Source organism: Apteryx rowi, unplaced genomic scaffold (genome assembly GCF_003343035.1).
Source record: "Apteryx rowi isolate R43461 unplaced genomic scaffold, aptRow1 scaffold_1135, whole genome shotgun sequence".
In the NCBI taxonomy this organism is placed as follows: Eukaryota; Metazoa; Chordata; class Aves; order Apterygiformes; family Apterygidae; genus Apteryx; species Apteryx rowi.
The window spans coordinates 36,314-53,155 of NW_020447348.1; the positions used below are offsets into that span (position 1 = coordinate 36,314).

The window sequence follows — 16,842 nt, forward strand, 5'->3', positions numbered from 1 at the left end:
CTCTAGAAATTGTGTCAGCCTTAACAGCAGCTGAGAGCAAGAGTTGATTCTAAGGGATGAATGGATTAGAAATCTTGATTGATACCCAGGGGATATGTTTTGAGGCAGTGAGTATGTACAGTCCCTGTGCCCATTCACTAAAATTTATTTTAATGGCAAAGGCAATGGCATGTGAGTTTGAAGAGGGCCTCTACCAATTCTGCTATATCTTGTTATCACTGTGAGATTTATAATTACTATGGGACAAGCTTCCTATAAGACGATACCCAGACACCACAGGAGAAATACACTGATTGATTCATAGCCTTGGTTATTTTTTAATACCTACAAATAAAAAGGGATAGCTTTTCCTAAATTATTAATGAAATATCCAACTCATTCATAGCTACTGGGGACTGACATCTCATTTCTAGTGAGATAACATCTTTTAATTATAAATATTTAATTATAAAACTTATTGGCTTCAGCTGCCTCACAAACCCAAGGGAAGGCAGTGGGTCAACCTGTAGAGCAAGGAGGAACTGGATTCTGACATTCTATAAGCTATTGTGGTTGTTATGTATTAGGTCCCTGAAATTCTCACTGATGTCATGTAAGTAACAAGAAAGAGGCTAAATGCACTCTGAAATACATATGAAAATATCTACTTGCTGAATTTCCGTTATGTTGACTCTTCTGATGTTTTAAATTCCCAGTGGCAAGAAGAATATAGAAGTATATATACACATATATATAAAAATTATATATTTTAACACTCATTTTTTTAAACTAAACTGATAAATATTTTTATATATATAAGAAGTGCTACAGAGAACATTTATATCATCATATCCTAAGTACGTGTAAAATAACTTCAGCCTGGCATAGTTCAGATACAGGGACCCAATGCAGATCTCATGCTGTTGCACATACAGAATAACACCTCAGCAGTCAGCAAATTCAGAGTATATTTTCCTACAGCAACTCATTACCCTTCAAGATACCTAAAAAGTTTGGTTCTACTAAAAAGTTTAAATCAGATCTTGACTGTAAGGTCTCTATTTGCCTGCAATTAAAAGGCCAAATCATATATACTTTTAAAATGTCCCATATGGGAGAACTGAAGTGAAATTCATACCTCTACTAACATTCTACCCTGTTAAAGCATGACAGATGTTTGCATTGACTGGGAGTATTTAAATCACTTCAGCAAATCTGACAAAACTGAGTGCTGCTCCATCAGCTCCATCTATTCAGATTTTTAAGGCTGTAAGGGAAAGCTATTCTGGGCTATTCCTGAAGTTTTTACAGCTTTAAAACTATACCCCTATACACACATTTATTTCAGCAAAATAAATGAGGTTACTGAAGCCAGTGGTAAGCTATGGCAATACTAACTCCTTTTAAAGGAATAATTCTGCATTGGGTCAGCACTTATTAGAGTAGTCATTGTTTTACCAGTCAGATCAGAACAGTCACATCTTGCTAGCCTTTATACTTAGCTCACATAACTCAGGTATCAGTGCCAAATGAAAAAGGTTAACTCCTGTTAGTCAGACAGGACAATTTGCAGGTGCTCAAAGTTGTGTCCCGGAGTACAAATACAGTTTCAGGCTGTGTATAATTTTAGTCATTTGCATGTGCATGGTATGTACCTGTCAAAAAAGTACACAGTATCTTTAGTTTCGGGAGGAGAACTGTTCTGCTAGACTGCTGTAAATGAGGAATCTGATCACCAGATGTTTCCCCATAAATTCACCAGTATAAACGACAGAACATTTGGTTCCTTGACACAGATAACAGCTGTGTTTAATCCAAACTCTAAGGCTCTTAGGAAATAGTCTGCAAAGGGTTTATGTTTTATTAATTCTTTTTGTGATAGTCTGATATACAACAAAGAACAGTGTTAAAGAAGTACACAAAGTCAACTTCCCTGAAGCCTGAGAAGCCCTCTGTAAGCAGAGCTAGACACAAGACCTAATGGAACTGGACTGTCAAAGATCAAGAACGGAACTTACAGCAGGTCCGGTGGGGCCAGCACTGCCATCACTTCCACGAGCACCCTGTGAGTAAAGAACATGAGAACTAGAATCTGGCAGAAGATTCAAAGATCAGAGAAAGCCACAATAAGTGGCTGGTCATGATAACAGACAGATGGGTAGCCACTTACAGCTGGTCCAGGGGCGCCTACTCTTCCTCTCTCACCAGGGAGACCGCGAGCACCCTGCAAAAAACATTGAATTAACTCATTTAGACCTATCTACTGAACAAAGATATAATCTTTTTTCTTCTGCTAAGTCTCTATATGAAGTGGGTTGCAGCCAGGCAATGCTGTTCCAGATATTCACTTTCCATTACATTAGAGCATCTTGCTAGATGGAATGTCATTGATGACAGTAGTTGGCCAAGATGCTGGCTGAACTGTTTCTATCAGATCATCGTTTTGCACATTATGAACAGTAGTAAATACTTACAGGTTGTCCTGGGGTACCATTTTCACCAGGGGCACCAGGTTCTCCCTACAAAAAATGAAAGTTCAAAGGCTTAAATTACTCAAAGGACACTTCAGACAGACAGCACTAGAGCATCTAGAGACATATTCAACAGCTGGATCCTGCTCTCATTGTCTTCTGTGGCACTGACAACACAGTGTACAAAAACAGCACATCAGCTCCTGGGGGTGCAGAGGCTGCAACTGTCCCTGCATATATTGGAGCACAGCCGTTTGCAGTCCTCGTAGAAGAGGAGGCCCAGAGCAAGTAGTTTCACTTACCCTTCTCAGCTTTCTTTACCCCTTTCTTTATTCTCTGATATTTACTATGTAGTACACACTTAAGAGAGACAGTCTGGAGAGCCAACTACCTGTTCAGATTAATTGACAGCTTTTTCTTAGCTAGAGCAGAAACAGAATTATGTTATTGTTTGTTTTAGATTAAGATGACAAACTTCCCATGCTGTCCTGTCAAATGGCTGGAAATAAGGATCTGCCTCAGCTATTTATATCTTAAGACTAATAATATTGAGATATAAACGACAGCCATTACAACATGACTTCTCTCCCTTATGCTATTAAGTGTTCCCAACAGGTCTGCAGTTATCTACTCTGGCCTATAGTGACAAGATCTGTCCCAGAACACTGGTGTCCTGAATATATATGAATATACGTAGTCTCAGATGCTGCAAACAGCACTGGTTTTTGTTTTCATCACTGTCTTTAGCACAGTTACATCATGAGTGACTTTGATTTATTATGCTTGTGTTTTCCAGTCAAATTAGCACTGTCACTAATAACTGTTCTCTCATTTACTTAATTGCTTTATCTGCTTTTAACCTCCAAAGAATGGTCAGACTGGGTGTTTGCTGTCTGGTTACTAAAACTTTCTGGAGGTCAAACTGCACTGATATTGGAGAATGCTATGCTACAATCAATAACTCTACAAACAAGTAGTGCTAAGCTCTTGGAAACAAACAGTAGTGAGAATTAGTGTCAGAGTTGTGCATAGTTATATAAATGGTTCTTGAATCCATATCTACTGTGAATTAACAGCATCCTTAAAATTTCCTACACCCCAGGAGTGGTTTTAAGAACATTGCTATTAGGGACTGAAATGGAAAGGAAGAACAGAAGAAGGATTTAAGAGATGGAGAGTTTGCTAAAAAATGTTTCTAGACCATGTTGAAAAAAATTTTGTAAGGATCGTCTTTAAATAAGTGCTAATCTGAGCAAGGTAAAAAGGAAAAGATTTTGGATAGATGATTTCGGTCTATTTGGTTTTCAAAGTTTTACCAGAAAGCCTTAGAGTAGAGCATGTGCCTCACACAGCAAAACTGTGTAGAAAAATGAGGTATTTTAATTTCAGTGTGCTCAAAAAAATACCCAAACCCAAAGCACATTCCATAGTACAGCAGGGACAGGAAAATCAGCCTTATTTTAAGTGCTGCTAGAAAGTTAATTATTAGGAGCCCAGCTCTGCAGCTCTTACTCTTTAGAGGCACTCACCTGACTAATCGCTCAAGGATGAGGCCCCTGGCATGATTTCTCATGTTAAGGTACATTATTTATCTCACAAGGATCCTCTGGCTTTTAGGTTATTTCAGCTGAGCAATGTTTAATGACAACATGGAAGATTAATTGGAGGGGACTTCATAAGTATCTTGCTAGAAAGAGCTGTAAATGCATTCTATATTTTCAGATTTCATCTTTACCTTGGTGCCAGGAGTACCAGCTTGTCCCTTTTGACCATCCAGACCGTTGTGTCCCTATATTGGATAGAAAAATAATTAAGTATGTTTTTCTCACCAACTGCTATATACAAACTCTTGTCACATAAGGTAAATCCTTCTTTCCATACAAAACTATTTCCTAATGATTATAACCATGTGATTTTTTTTAAAATCATTCTCTTATATCAGAAGACATTCAAAACTTCAAAGAGATTCATGCACTTAGAATACATACTTTCATCTTTGAGGGAATTTCCAGAGGTTTTCAGTATGCTGAAGTGTCGTCAGTCTTAACCCTACTGGTAAAATACACACACACACACACACACACACTCACCCTAATTCCCTTAAAGCCAGGCAGACCAGGAGTTCCAGGGAAACCACGAGCACCCTATGAAACACAGAGCATGAATGATTATCTCTCATGTTACATACTTCAGTCAAAAAGCAAGTAAAAGCGTAAGCCTTTCAACAGAAATTTGTGAGTAGATTGGGGCCCTGATCAGTCAAATGAGGAGTACAGTCAATTTCAAAACCTCCCAGGATCAGACTTGTTCCTAGACTAACAATAATCAACCCGATTTTCCAGTTCTGAATCCCACAAATTTCATGCATCAACACGTGATAATACAGCTATTTCAGTTTTTTTATGCCAGTGTGCCTGCTCACCTCCTCCTGTGTAACTCCTAATTAATAACAGAAGTGACACAGTGGGAGTAGCTTTACTGGGGAAAAAAGATCCATAACTACATAATATCCCTGAAGGTAAGGACTAAAATTGACAATTATCCACACAGGGAATATTGTTACTACATTGTTAATGTGGTGCAATTAAGAAATGTCCTTATGTTTCATTGATATGAAAACTGTTTTGCATTATATACAGTAGATTTTTACTTACCTGAGGGCCAGCAACACCTCTCTCACCAGGTCTTCCAGGTTTGCCAGGGTGACCCTAAAAAAATGCAATAAAAATGCACTAAAAGGAAAGCTCCTTTTAAAAAAGAAAAGACAGTAACAGTTTCTCCTTTTCAATAAATACAGAGGGCTTGTATGCTTTTAAGTTTCCCTTTTCCTATATTCAGAAAGCTAAATAATGTATTTTGGAGAGATTTTAAAGTTATCCATTTTTCTGCATATATTTCCAACGTACTCCATCCCTTGTACTATAAAATAAATTTTTCAGGGGTTTAATTCTTCCATCAAATATTAATGAAAGATGTAAAAAAATTATGGCCACTAGAATGCTTAGCTTAATAATAACCTAATGTAGAAATCTGAAACACAGCCCTAATGGAGATGAAAAACATTTAATAACCACTTACGTCTTCACCAGCCTTTCCAGGAGGACCAGGGGGACCACGAGGACCATGGGGACCCTATTAAAAATAGATTGAGGATTACTTCAAGCATCTGTCTTCAAATAAGACTCTTTACTGGTTTCTGACTTGAGTTTGGGCACAACTGGAGCCTGAACTGAATCAAGATCCTTCCATCCCAATTGATTTTGCAGTTCATGAATTTCCAATCCGTAGGAGTCTGAATCTGAGAGTTCAGCTCTGTTTCTGCAATAGGATCAAGCAGGAACATCCAATTTGAACATGCATGGATGTGCATATGGTTAGGAGTAATAGGTCTAAGCATTACAGGCCTACCTCTGCCTCCCATGTCTAATGCTAACAGTGTGTGTGGGGGGAAAATATGTACTTACTGTCTGACCAGGTTCACCAGGCTCACCAGGAACACCTTGGAAACCAGGAGGACCCTAAAAGAGGAGTGAGATTTTGTTAGTGTTTGAAAATAATACTTTGGGATTTTATAGGTATGTCTAATCTCTCCCAGTGAATCATCAATGTGACTGTACTTACAGGGGGTCCAGATGTTCCAGGTGGGCCTCTAGGTCCCATTAAACCCTAGGGAAAATAAATACAAAACGTTAAAAAAAAAAAATCACCATTATTTAAACTCGTCTATAACACCAATTCCCAATAATCCTAAAAGCGTGGCAAGGATTACAATTTTCAGTATGCAATGGCTAAATCAAGCAACTTAAGAGAAAGTTAAGAGATCTGTGTGAATTTGCATAAGGCGTCCAAGTACAAGCAGATCTGATGCCAATGATCTGGCACAGAATCCAGAAAGACCATTAAGGATGTACTATTATGGCTGAGAACCCTGTAATTAGCTTATTTTTCCATTCTAACTTGTTAATGAATACTTTTGTGCACCATTTTATTCCTCTAAATGCCCTCTGCTTTCCTGTGCAGGGACTTCCAGAGTTAAGAGGGAGGGGGTCATAACTACACACACACCCACAGTAAAACCAAAGCCAGATATTATTAAGAGAGGCTGTATTTTGGGGCCTGTCAATTTTATGAGAATTTTCAAGAATAGATGTCTGGAGAAGAACGATCATTAAAAACAGTAGACAAGTATAAGGGAAAATAAATTTATATGACCTTGAACTGGAAAGTTCATGCATTGTTTTGGGAAGAAATCAAACAACTCTGTAAGTATTGTGTATACATCTACTTCAAATGATGACCTATTTCTATTTAAATCTTTTTACATTCAGTTTTTGACTAAATTCTCTTCATTTCACCCCTGAAAATAATGTCACTAACATACTTTCCTTGACTGAATTTAGAAATCTACACACATCCTGAAAATGCGTCCAAAATCATTCTTAAAAGGAATTTTTCATAGTGTACTGCACTTTATTAACAGTTGTCTTAAGCTTTATTAAGCAGGTAAACAACTTCAAACTGAAATTTAATTTAAGCTTCTATTGTCCAAATGGATATTTTATGGGATTGTTTCAACAGAAACCATTAAGTTTTTAATTGGTTTTAATCTTGCTTGGGAAGGCTTTCTCATTACAAGATGAACACCATGTAATAGCTTTTCAATAGTTTATGTAGCATTGCCATAAGACTGTACAGTCTACTTTTGTATTAATAGTCTACTTTTGTATTAACACTTTTGTGTTAAATGCAGGCATTTATTTATGGGATCTAATGCAATCTTACTGCTACAAGAATATGTAGCAATCCTAGGAAAAAGCTGTTTCTGGACAGTCTGAATCATATGTGCTAAACAAGCCCTGTGAATCTCTTCACAAATTTACTTTTCATAGTTGTTTTGCCCTGCTTTTCTGTCTTCCCAATCCCTCCCATCTTTGTGGAACTTAAAAATTTCTCATGGTAAGTAGAATCTACTGGTATTGCTGTCAGATAAACCATAATTGACTCAAAAATTGGAAATTTTAAATTGTGAGACCCCCAAATAAATTCCCATTTCCTCATTTCTTCTCAGCGCAGACGCTGAGGACAGAACTTGTTTAAAGAAATTAGACACTAATCATAGGAAAATAGGAGTTAGCATTACTGTTAAGTATAGATGCCAACACATTTTCAAATATTCATTTAACACTACACTATTTTCAGAAATAGAAACAAGTACTTGACCCAGAATAATCCCGGCCAGCCTTCATCCTGCTGCTCATCCATTAAAAACATCAGTGATGAGTGTGTGTGATGAATTTAACCCATATTCTGCTATCTATGTACACTGACAAGATCTGTTAGCACCAGGAAAGGTTAGAAATTCATGTGGAGAGGCCATGGTCTCCTCAAATATCCATTTGGATAGTATACAGTAACCAGAAAGGATTTCTCCTCAGAATAGCCTTGTAGTAGCAAGTACTAACATTCAAATTGCTCAGACCCAAATGTGGTGGCCAATGTTCTACCAAACTTGTGCAATGCAAGAATGTCAAAAGGGTTGTGCACGCATGGGAGAAAAAAAATGGTCACCAGCTGGGGCTGAGATACGGAGTTATTTTCTAGACCTATGTTATTTTCAGAGTATCTTCACAGTCAATCTCATTCCTAAAACACAATTTTCTTCTGTCTCAATATGAGTAAAGCAATACTAGAAGAAACTAGTTATTTGGCATCAGATTATGAGATTCACTGATTCACAAAAGTGATCAGACAGATCAGAATTACAGCACAAGAAGTAGAAGAAGTAGTAGAACTACATTCAAGTTGAAGATATAGTGCATAGAYTATACTTTAAACACTTCACATTGTCCTATATCGAAGCATCAGCTTATAGTCTGACTCAACGACACGATCAAAATGCTAATTTTAAAACTATGCTTTGAGTTAATACAGCCAAGAGAATGATTAAGATTCAGCAGAAAACACTGAACACAAACATCTATTCAAGTTATCAAGTGATAAATCATATGCCTACCATAGGTCCCGGCCCAAAATCAGCTGCTTTAGATGGATCATATTGAGCAGCAAAGTTCTGTAGGTGATAAAAAGTTTGAAATTAAAATACTGAAAATTTTACTTTAAAACACAGTATTAATAGTTATCATTCTATATATACCTGTCATCTGACTTACTATGCTTGTGAGATGGTATGTTAAAATAATGTACTTAAAATTCAGTAAACATGACCCTATTATAAATAAATTTCTGTTCACTTGTTTCCAGAAAGACTTTATTTTACTAGGAAGGCCCTTTTACACATTGGCCTCAAATATTTATTCAGTAGTGGCAGAGAGGCACTGCAATAGTGTGAACCGAAAAGTAAGAACAAACTGAATGACCATTTAAAATTAGAAACTGTGCAGAATGATTTTAGTGTTTCAAGAATGTTTTCAATCAGAGAAGTTGCACATATTTTTCATTGCATTGCTTAAGTAAAATTCATATCTCATCCCTGACAGACTATCAGATGAGGTGGGACTTTCAGCTTTAAAAATATTGTGAGGATCCTACAGTCTTAGAAACATTGCATTGGATTCTTGATCCTTTGTCAACAGAAGTCTTGCAGACATTTTCGCAGGGCACATTTTTCCTCTTCAGTTAAAAAAAAAAGCTCCATGCAAAAAAAAAAAAAAAAAAGTAAATAGAAGACAATCCTTTCTTGCTTTTTTTTTTTAAATTTCCAAATTTAAATAGAGACTAATGAAAACAGTTTTACGGTTGGTAATAGGAAAATAAATAACTATACACACTGAAGGCAAAAGAATATCCTTCCATGCAGGAAGTTTTACTTCACTTGCTCAGTAAGATACTGTCTATATGCCTTCATGCTCTCTGTGTAAGTTAATGTCAAGCAGATAAAGAGTTAAAGCCAGCATTCTTCAGAGAATAGTGATGGACACTTTATTACTGCAGAAAGTGTATGTGAGACATAGTCCACTTATGTTCTGCAGCATGAATACAGATAGAAATAAAAAATTCAAAAAGAAGTGGGGTATTGACTTTTAAGTATAGAATTTTAGTTTAACGGTAGATTTTTTCTTCAGCTTGTTCCAATACAGTCACTGCCTCTTGAACCCAACAGCAAAGTGCTGTTTCCTTTGCCCATCTGCTAAACAGCACAGGTTTCATTTAGCCAGTTCCTAATCAATAAACATTATGGGTGCACAGATCTAAAGCTAATTAACAGGGTTGATTTGCTCCTGTGCACAAGTCCCTATTGAATACAGAATCCAAACTTGCCATGGAAAAATATATATCCTAAGGAGAGTTTCATTGGAAGGGGGGCCACAAATTTCATGCTGAACACCAGAGAATGTTCCCACTACTATCCAGTCCAGTCTCAGTGTTTTTTGACTGATGCTCATTTAGCCTTTAGTCGTCACAAAGCACAGATTATCAGTTTCAGTAATAGAAAGTTTGGATGCCTTACTCCACCAAGACCTGGAGGACCAGGGGGGCCTGGAGGACCTGGTAGACCGTCTTCACCATCTCTGCCTGGTGGACCTGGTGGACCCTAGAACCAAAAAGACAATTATAAAGTGAATATTAGAGGTAGATAAAGAATCTCTGAAGTGATGAATTCCTTAACAACCAGGCATTACAGTACACATTGTAGCATTGCTATATACATTGTTTCAGTTAATCGCTAACTTTGGAAGATAAGCACAGCCTGAATTTATGTTGCTCTGCCACTCATCATATCAGATATTTATTACAGTTTCATATTTGAGAAGATTTACGGGGGGTATATTGGATCTACGCTATCAAAGCATAACCTCCAAATGGGGGGGTTATTGTAAGCAACCAAATTTTGGACCCATGATTTCCACACAGACTGTCAGGTTCTGCTAGTGAGAGCCAAAAAATCTCCCTGGGAAGCTGAGGACTGGTAGAGGTTAGCCTTACCGGTGTGAACTAGAATAGCTCTGTCAGAGTAAATCAAAGGCCAGTTTTTATCAGTCCACATTATTTGCTGGTATAATTGCAAATTTGATGACAATAACACTGCACTGTCCTACAGACTTTTGATACTGTCACTCTGCTACCATTGTCATAACTACTTTTACAATGGCTTGAAATGACATGTGTTCAGTCCAGCAACATTTGCCTTTATTCTTATTAAGCCTCAATGCACAAAGCTGGTAAAGATTTTCTATCAAGGTAATTGAGGCGTAGTATTTCATTTGGTCTGTATTTTGGGCCCAATTCAGTGTTAGATGAAACCCAAAATAAACTTGTACGGATTTCTGAAAGGGGCAGGATTAGGCTTGCTATATTCCGGACATAAAATACATATCTCATTTCATTTAACAGACTTGGATAGTGGTAGCATAAAGCAAATGTACAGTCCACCACGTAGATATACTCTTCCTAATAATTCTCATTATGTTTGTAAGCATTATATGACCTAAGAAATCTCCAAGTGCTAACCAACAGTACTATGGCATTTTCATTTCAGGAGAAGATATGAAAAGGGACACATCATAACTGCACAYTGTTCAGATAACTATATGAATTTCAAAATAGTGCTTTACAAAAACCAGCAGTGATACAGAAGCAAATCAGAAAAGCAGATGTCAACAATATGAATGTGAATATTACAATTAAGTTATTCAACTGGTGTCGTTTACAATTACTTTTACAATAGTCTTTAACAATACAATATCCTCTTTGACTGGCAGGATGTAAATGACAAACATCTAACTGCCAAGAAGAGAGTTTTTTCAAGACACCTTTGGAGGCATAGGTAATGAATGATCCTCAAGGCTGTTTTGTCTTTTGGGGTTTGATGTATAGAGTTTATCTTTATGCCGTAGCCTTGCATCTGTATGTGACAGCTTTCCCTTCTGCATTTTCATGTGCTATTTCCAATGTGTGCATTTGGAAAAAAGTTATTCAAACAATCACTTGGAGCACTAAGCTGATTTCTGAACTCAGTCACATCTGGTCAGGTACAATGACCATAATTAGGTTGCAGAGGTATTGCCAGGGCACATAGGCAAGTTACTTTCTTTTTAATAAAATTGCCCATGCAAGCTGCTACAGGTAAATTCATTTTATCTCACATTAATGCCTAAACTTATGTTTTTCCCTACTGGTCTTCCAACAACTGTTCTAATATCACAAATAAATTAATGTCAATCCAGTTCCTTACCCTTTCTCCTTGCGGTCCTTTGTCTCCTCTGGGGCCCTGTTGGAAGAAAACAAAACTTACTGACTTACTGTGGACATTTTCCAGGGAAACAGACACATTAAAGATAATTAGTGTACACGTAAAATGGAAACAACACTGCCCATATAGGTTCTGTAGTTATTTTCCACAGACAGCATATACTTTTTCTTCAATATGATACTGGAAATAGATTAATCAATACCAGTATTATGTCAGTTAAATTATCATTGCACAGTTCAAAGAAGTACATACAAAGTTTTTATTTTATTTCCTACCGAATAACTAGCTCTAATTTAACAGTAGTGACTTTTGGAAATTAAATGTAATCTACCTAGCCTTTTTCCAAAGCAACTCTTGCTGAACAAGAATCCTTCCTTGATGCAGTTTGGTTCTTGGTAGGCTTTGTTCTCCTCTTAGGTAAAGCAATTTAAATCCAAAATTTGAGTTTACCTGGGTGTTAAGATGGCCCACCCATTGTTCCCTTCTCTTACTTCATCTCAGTGCTAATGCTATTCTCATTGAACACTGGATATAATGAATTTAGTTAATTTTCCTTTCATCCAACATTCAACAAAGTACTAGTCCACCTACGAATATCTGATATTATCTTCATTTCCACACAAGAAAAATAAAAAACGCTTACCTTCCGCCCTGCAGGTGTCTGGAAAAAAATAAAGCAGAGAATTAAAAAAAATATATATATATATATTTATATATATATATATATATATTTAAATATATATACACACACATATATATATATATATATCCCAATACTTAGGCTCATCTTACACTACAATTTCCTTGATAAATATATTTAAGCATGCCCTATGCTTTTTAGATTACTAGGAAGGCTAGGAGTTCACTATATTATGAAGATATATGCAGCTATGTTAGAACATTCCATTGAAGACTGACTATATTTACCAGAGCCTACAAAAGTGGTGTAAATGAAAGTCACACCTGAATTCTTTCATAATCCTTCTGTTGCAACGAAGTTTAGAGTGGAAGACTGGCTTTAGAGCACAGTCCAATCCAAACTGCCAGATATAATATCCAAACGCCACTGCTCTGTTATTTTCTCCTCATGTTCTTTACACCTATGAAGGCAGTCTCTTAAAAAGGCCAGCCCACTTGAAAAATTGGGGTGGGTACATTTCCAGGCAGTCCCTTCAGGACTTAATCAGTATCTTTCCATGACCATCTTAGGAATTAAAGTTATTAAACACTAGTCTTGTGAGAAATAGTCTAGCCTGTTAAATGAAGTTGAATGTAACATATTAGACGAAAAATAATTATACTGACCTCGTTCACATCTGGAAAAAGAAGGGAGAGAAGAGAAAAAGAGATAATTAGACTGTGGATCCAATTATTTCAGCAGGTTTACATTTCAATGCTCTTAAAACAAAATGTAATTTTGTTAATTTTCCCAATGTAAGAAACATTTTCTTAATGTATTTTCTTTCTTTCAATGTAATTACCTTAAAACAGAATGTAAAGTCTTACAGGAGCAATTCCAAATTCAAAACAGATTTTCTAATGAAATTAAAACAAGTGATATCGTTGATACAATAAAAAGAAAGATATTTTATATAAGCTTGTTCTAAATACACTTCTTAAAAAACTATGGAAAAAAACAGAAAAAATGGTGTGTGCGCACACACACACACATATATATATTCACATACGCGCACATGCAACAAATAGACAAACCCAGAAATGCTGATGCATGCAAAGATATTAATCGCAAGGAATGATTTTAGATTTTAATATAAGTGGCCCCATTTAACATTTTATGGGAAACGGGCCTAACTAAACATACCTGCTTTCAAAATTTCCTGTAAAATTGTGCATAACAGAACAATTTGAAGCTATTAACTAAGAAATAGAAAATAGCTTTCTTTTTGTATCCTATTTACTAAAAAATAGATTCTCATTTATTATTGGAGGAATTAATTTCAAAGATGTTTTCCAAATTGCATGTAATTAAAAAAAAAATCTATTTGGGCTGAAATTTATCGCTGTAAAAACATCCTGCACCATACTTTTATCCCAGTAGTATGATTTACTTTTGCTTACAGATTGTTGGGTTTTTTTTCCTCCATAAAATATGAGTTCGGCAATGTATTACCACACTAAATTCAAATGGTTCATACAGTACAGCGAAAAAAGATGAAGGAGAACATTGAAGTGTAAAACATTAGAAAGCACCGAAATACCCTGACAGAACTGTGATTTACCTGTACTAACACAACATAAAATTAAAAAATATATATATATTGCCTTCAAATGCTGATGACACAGGTGAGTACCCTATCTCATTTTTGGTAAAATATAATCTGTTGTAAATACAGGGATGACTGACAATCACAAGAGCTATGAAAACTCTCAGTTTTCGCAGCTCTACCACGAAGCTTTTGCTGCTCCTGCGTGTCACCGCGGGGGGGAAACGTCCGCGGCCTCGCCGCGGCGGCGGCCAGGACGCGGCCCGGCCAGGCCCCGCTAGCGCCACCGTCACCGCTGGCGGCGGCAGGGCCGCCGCGGCGGGGGGAGGCCTGCAGGGCAGGCTGCAGGGCGCTGCGCCGACGCGGGGGGGCTCGCAGCGCCCGTGGGGCGAAGGCGAGCGGGGGGCGGAGGCGTCCACAGCCAGCTCGACCATCTTGTGTCTAGAGACGCACCCGGAGCCCGCTCTAAAGCGGGACCCTCACAGGAACAGCGGTGGGGGAGCCTCACAGCAGGCTGCAGAGCGAAGGGGGGCGGCGGGCTCCGTTTCTCCCCCAGCAAAAAGGGGGGGTTGCTAACCGCTCATCCCAGCGGGCGGAGGGGAGCAGCGCAGCGCCGCGCCGCGCCGCTGGGAAGCCCCGTTCACATTTCGCGCTAGGGCCACGGAATCTCCCCTCTCCCCGTCCTCGTGCGGTCTTTCCTTTCCTGCGGCCTCGGAAAGGGTGGGCTTCGCGCTCGGGGGCCCCCCGTGCCCAGGGACGCTCCTCGGGAGCTTTGAGCCGCTCCCCCCGCGGGACCGCGCTGGCGGGCGCGCAGCGCCCCGGCCCGCCTCCAGGGGGCGGCGCGGTGCGCGGCGCGCAGCCCCCGCGCAAAGCTGTGCGGCGCCCTGCGGAGCTGCCGCTGCGGCGGGAAGGGGCAGCCGTAGCTCCCCGGGACCTCCCGTCTCCTCCGCCTCAGAAAGCGCGCCTGAAGTCTCACAAAAGTGCAGTTTGTTAGCGGCCTGGTTTGTTCCGCTCGCCGTAGATACTGTACTCCTAGCTTTTAAGCATCTGCGCTGGAATTAGCGTTTTGCATTCTCCTTTGGATACGAGCCCATCTTTTGGGAGTGGGGGGATCTCGTTGGCCTTTTGCCATCCCTTGCTATTTCTGAAAAAAAAAGCTAGATTCTGACCTGGGACAGAGGTGGCAGTTTATGAGATGCTCTCTCTAGCTTGGAAAGCTGCGGATCGACACTTCCAGCCCCGCAGACTACCATCCGCGGGGACGACGTCGGGATAGCGCATAGAGAGTAGGACAGCCACCCCATGACACCACCCATTCCACAAACAAGCTAAAAGCACTTACGTTGACTTGTTGCTAGGTATGAAGTTACTGCAAGCAGCAACAAAATCCGTGTATCCACAAAGCTGAGCATGTCTAGTAGCTAGACATGCAGACTCCTTGTGTTGCAGAGTCCCTGGTCCGTGGTTAGCTATTACCTGTGGGACGCAGGCATACAGTCTTGAGGAGTAACTCCAAACTTAGCAGAAACCTGCTGCCCGGGATGCTAAATTAATCAAGCCCCGGTCCGCCCTATTTATACCGCAGGAGGGTCCCGGGGCTGCGGGTCGGCGAGCGCGCGGCAGCCAATGGCGCGCGGCGCGGCGGGGCCCCGCGCGGCTCCCAGGCGGTCACGTGCCGCCGCCGGGCGGGCGGGGAGGGGGCGGAGGGGACGGGACGGGCCCGGCCCGGCCCGGCCCGGGAGGGGGAGGCGAGGAGGCGCCGGTGTTAAATTGGTTCCATTCTTTGAGGACGTGGACACTTTGAGGCTTTCCGAAGGAAAATCTGACTCGTCGTCTGATTTTTTTTTTTTCAGACATCCCCCGCCCCTCGCGCTTTTTGTGCGGGGCCGCGCCGCTGGGAGCCTCGCAGGGCAGCAGGCTGGCAGCGGCCGGGAGCTTGCTCCGGGAGCTTTCAAAGCAGGAGCTGTCCAGGTCCTGCGATACCTCTCGCCCAGCTCGGATCGAGGTGGGTGGGGAAGCAGCGGAGGGAACAGGGAAAACGCTGGGTCCTTTATCCAAGCCCTCCCCGCTGCCCCACCGCAACCGAGAGCAAAGCGAGACGCTCCTCTTGAACGAGTAAAACAGAGCTCTGGAGGCATCCACACACGGGCTACGGCCACTTTTTGACCCCGCTCCCTCGCCCCTTCTCATCCCCCGCAGATAACCGCTGCGGATGCTCGGCTCTCTGCGGCGAGCACCGGGCCGCGACCAGCCGCAGCAGCTCGCTCGCAGCCGGCCGGGCAGAGCCCGCTCGCATCGCGGCCATTCACCCTCCCCGAGGCGGTCTCTCCAGCCGTGGGCCTCCCGTCCCGGCTTCGCCGCCGCGTCGGCGGCGTGTGCGTGTGGGGGAGCCGGGGGTGCCGGCCGGCCGTGCACACGCCACCGCGGGGCCGCCGGGGCGCCCGCGGCCGCTGCTCCCCCGCGGAGCCGCAGGCTGGCGGCGGCCGCTCGCCACGTCCCTCCGGCAGCCGGCGGGTCCCTTCCCCGCCGGCAGCGGCCCGCCGCGGAGGGGAGCCCCGGCCGCCCGCGGCCGTCCGGGAGGCAGGAGGCGAGGACGGAGCCGCGGGCCGCCCCTCCCGGTGTCTGGGGCCGGGGCCGGCGGTAGCCGCTCGGGTCGCCCGTCCTCGCCCCGCYCGCCTCCGGCCGGGGGAGCTGACGTGGTGCCGGGGGCCGCGGCAAGCGGCGGCCGCGGCCGCAGCCAGCCCGCCCGCGCCGGCCCAGCCGCCCCGTCCCCTCCTCTCGCTGAAGGAACCCCGGGCAGAGGCGACCGCCGAGGGCCCACGCAGGCCAAACAGCCTCTCTGAAACCGGCCCCACACGCGGGACCTCCCCTAGCGACCAAGGGTATGATGGAACGGGTAACATGCATGGCAAACATACACGGAATTAAACTCATTACCTGTAGTTTGACTAGAAGA

At 41.6% G+C, this 16,842-nt stretch overlaps 1 protein-coding gene across 1 annotated transcript in view; it reads right to left on the minus strand.

Annotated features, from left to right (window-relative positions):
- COL1A2 (collagen type I alpha 2 chain) overlaps positions 1-15,478 on the minus strand; it is a 42,634-nt gene extending 27,156 nt beyond the window's left edge. The window contains exons 1-15 of the mRNA XM_026078914.1: positions 15,229-15,478; positions 12,967-12,977; positions 12,305-12,322; positions 11,644-11,679; positions 9,919-10,002; positions 8,464-8,520; positions 6,072-6,116; positions 5,915-5,968; positions 5,529-5,582; positions 5,105-5,158; positions 4,541-4,594; positions 4,186-4,239; positions 2,454-2,498; positions 2,150-2,203; positions 1,998-2,042 (exon numbers count right to left, since the gene is read on the minus strand). Coding sequence (XP_025934699.1) covers positions 1,998-2,042; positions 2,150-2,203; positions 2,454-2,498; positions 4,186-4,239; positions 4,541-4,594; positions 5,105-5,158; positions 5,529-5,582; positions 5,915-5,968; positions 6,072-6,116; positions 8,464-8,520; positions 9,919-10,002; positions 11,644-11,679; positions 12,305-12,322; positions 12,967-12,977; positions 15,229-15,298 — 735 coding nt within the window. The 5' untranslated portion in view covers positions 15,299-15,478. The remainder of the gene's footprint in view (positions 1-1,997; positions 2,043-2,149; positions 2,204-2,453; positions 2,499-4,185; positions 4,240-4,540; positions 4,595-5,104; positions 5,159-5,528; positions 5,583-5,914; positions 5,969-6,071; positions 6,117-8,463; positions 8,521-9,918; positions 10,003-11,643; positions 11,680-12,304; positions 12,323-12,966; positions 12,978-15,228) is intronic.
- Positions 15,479-16,842: the final 1,364 nt, after the last annotated feature.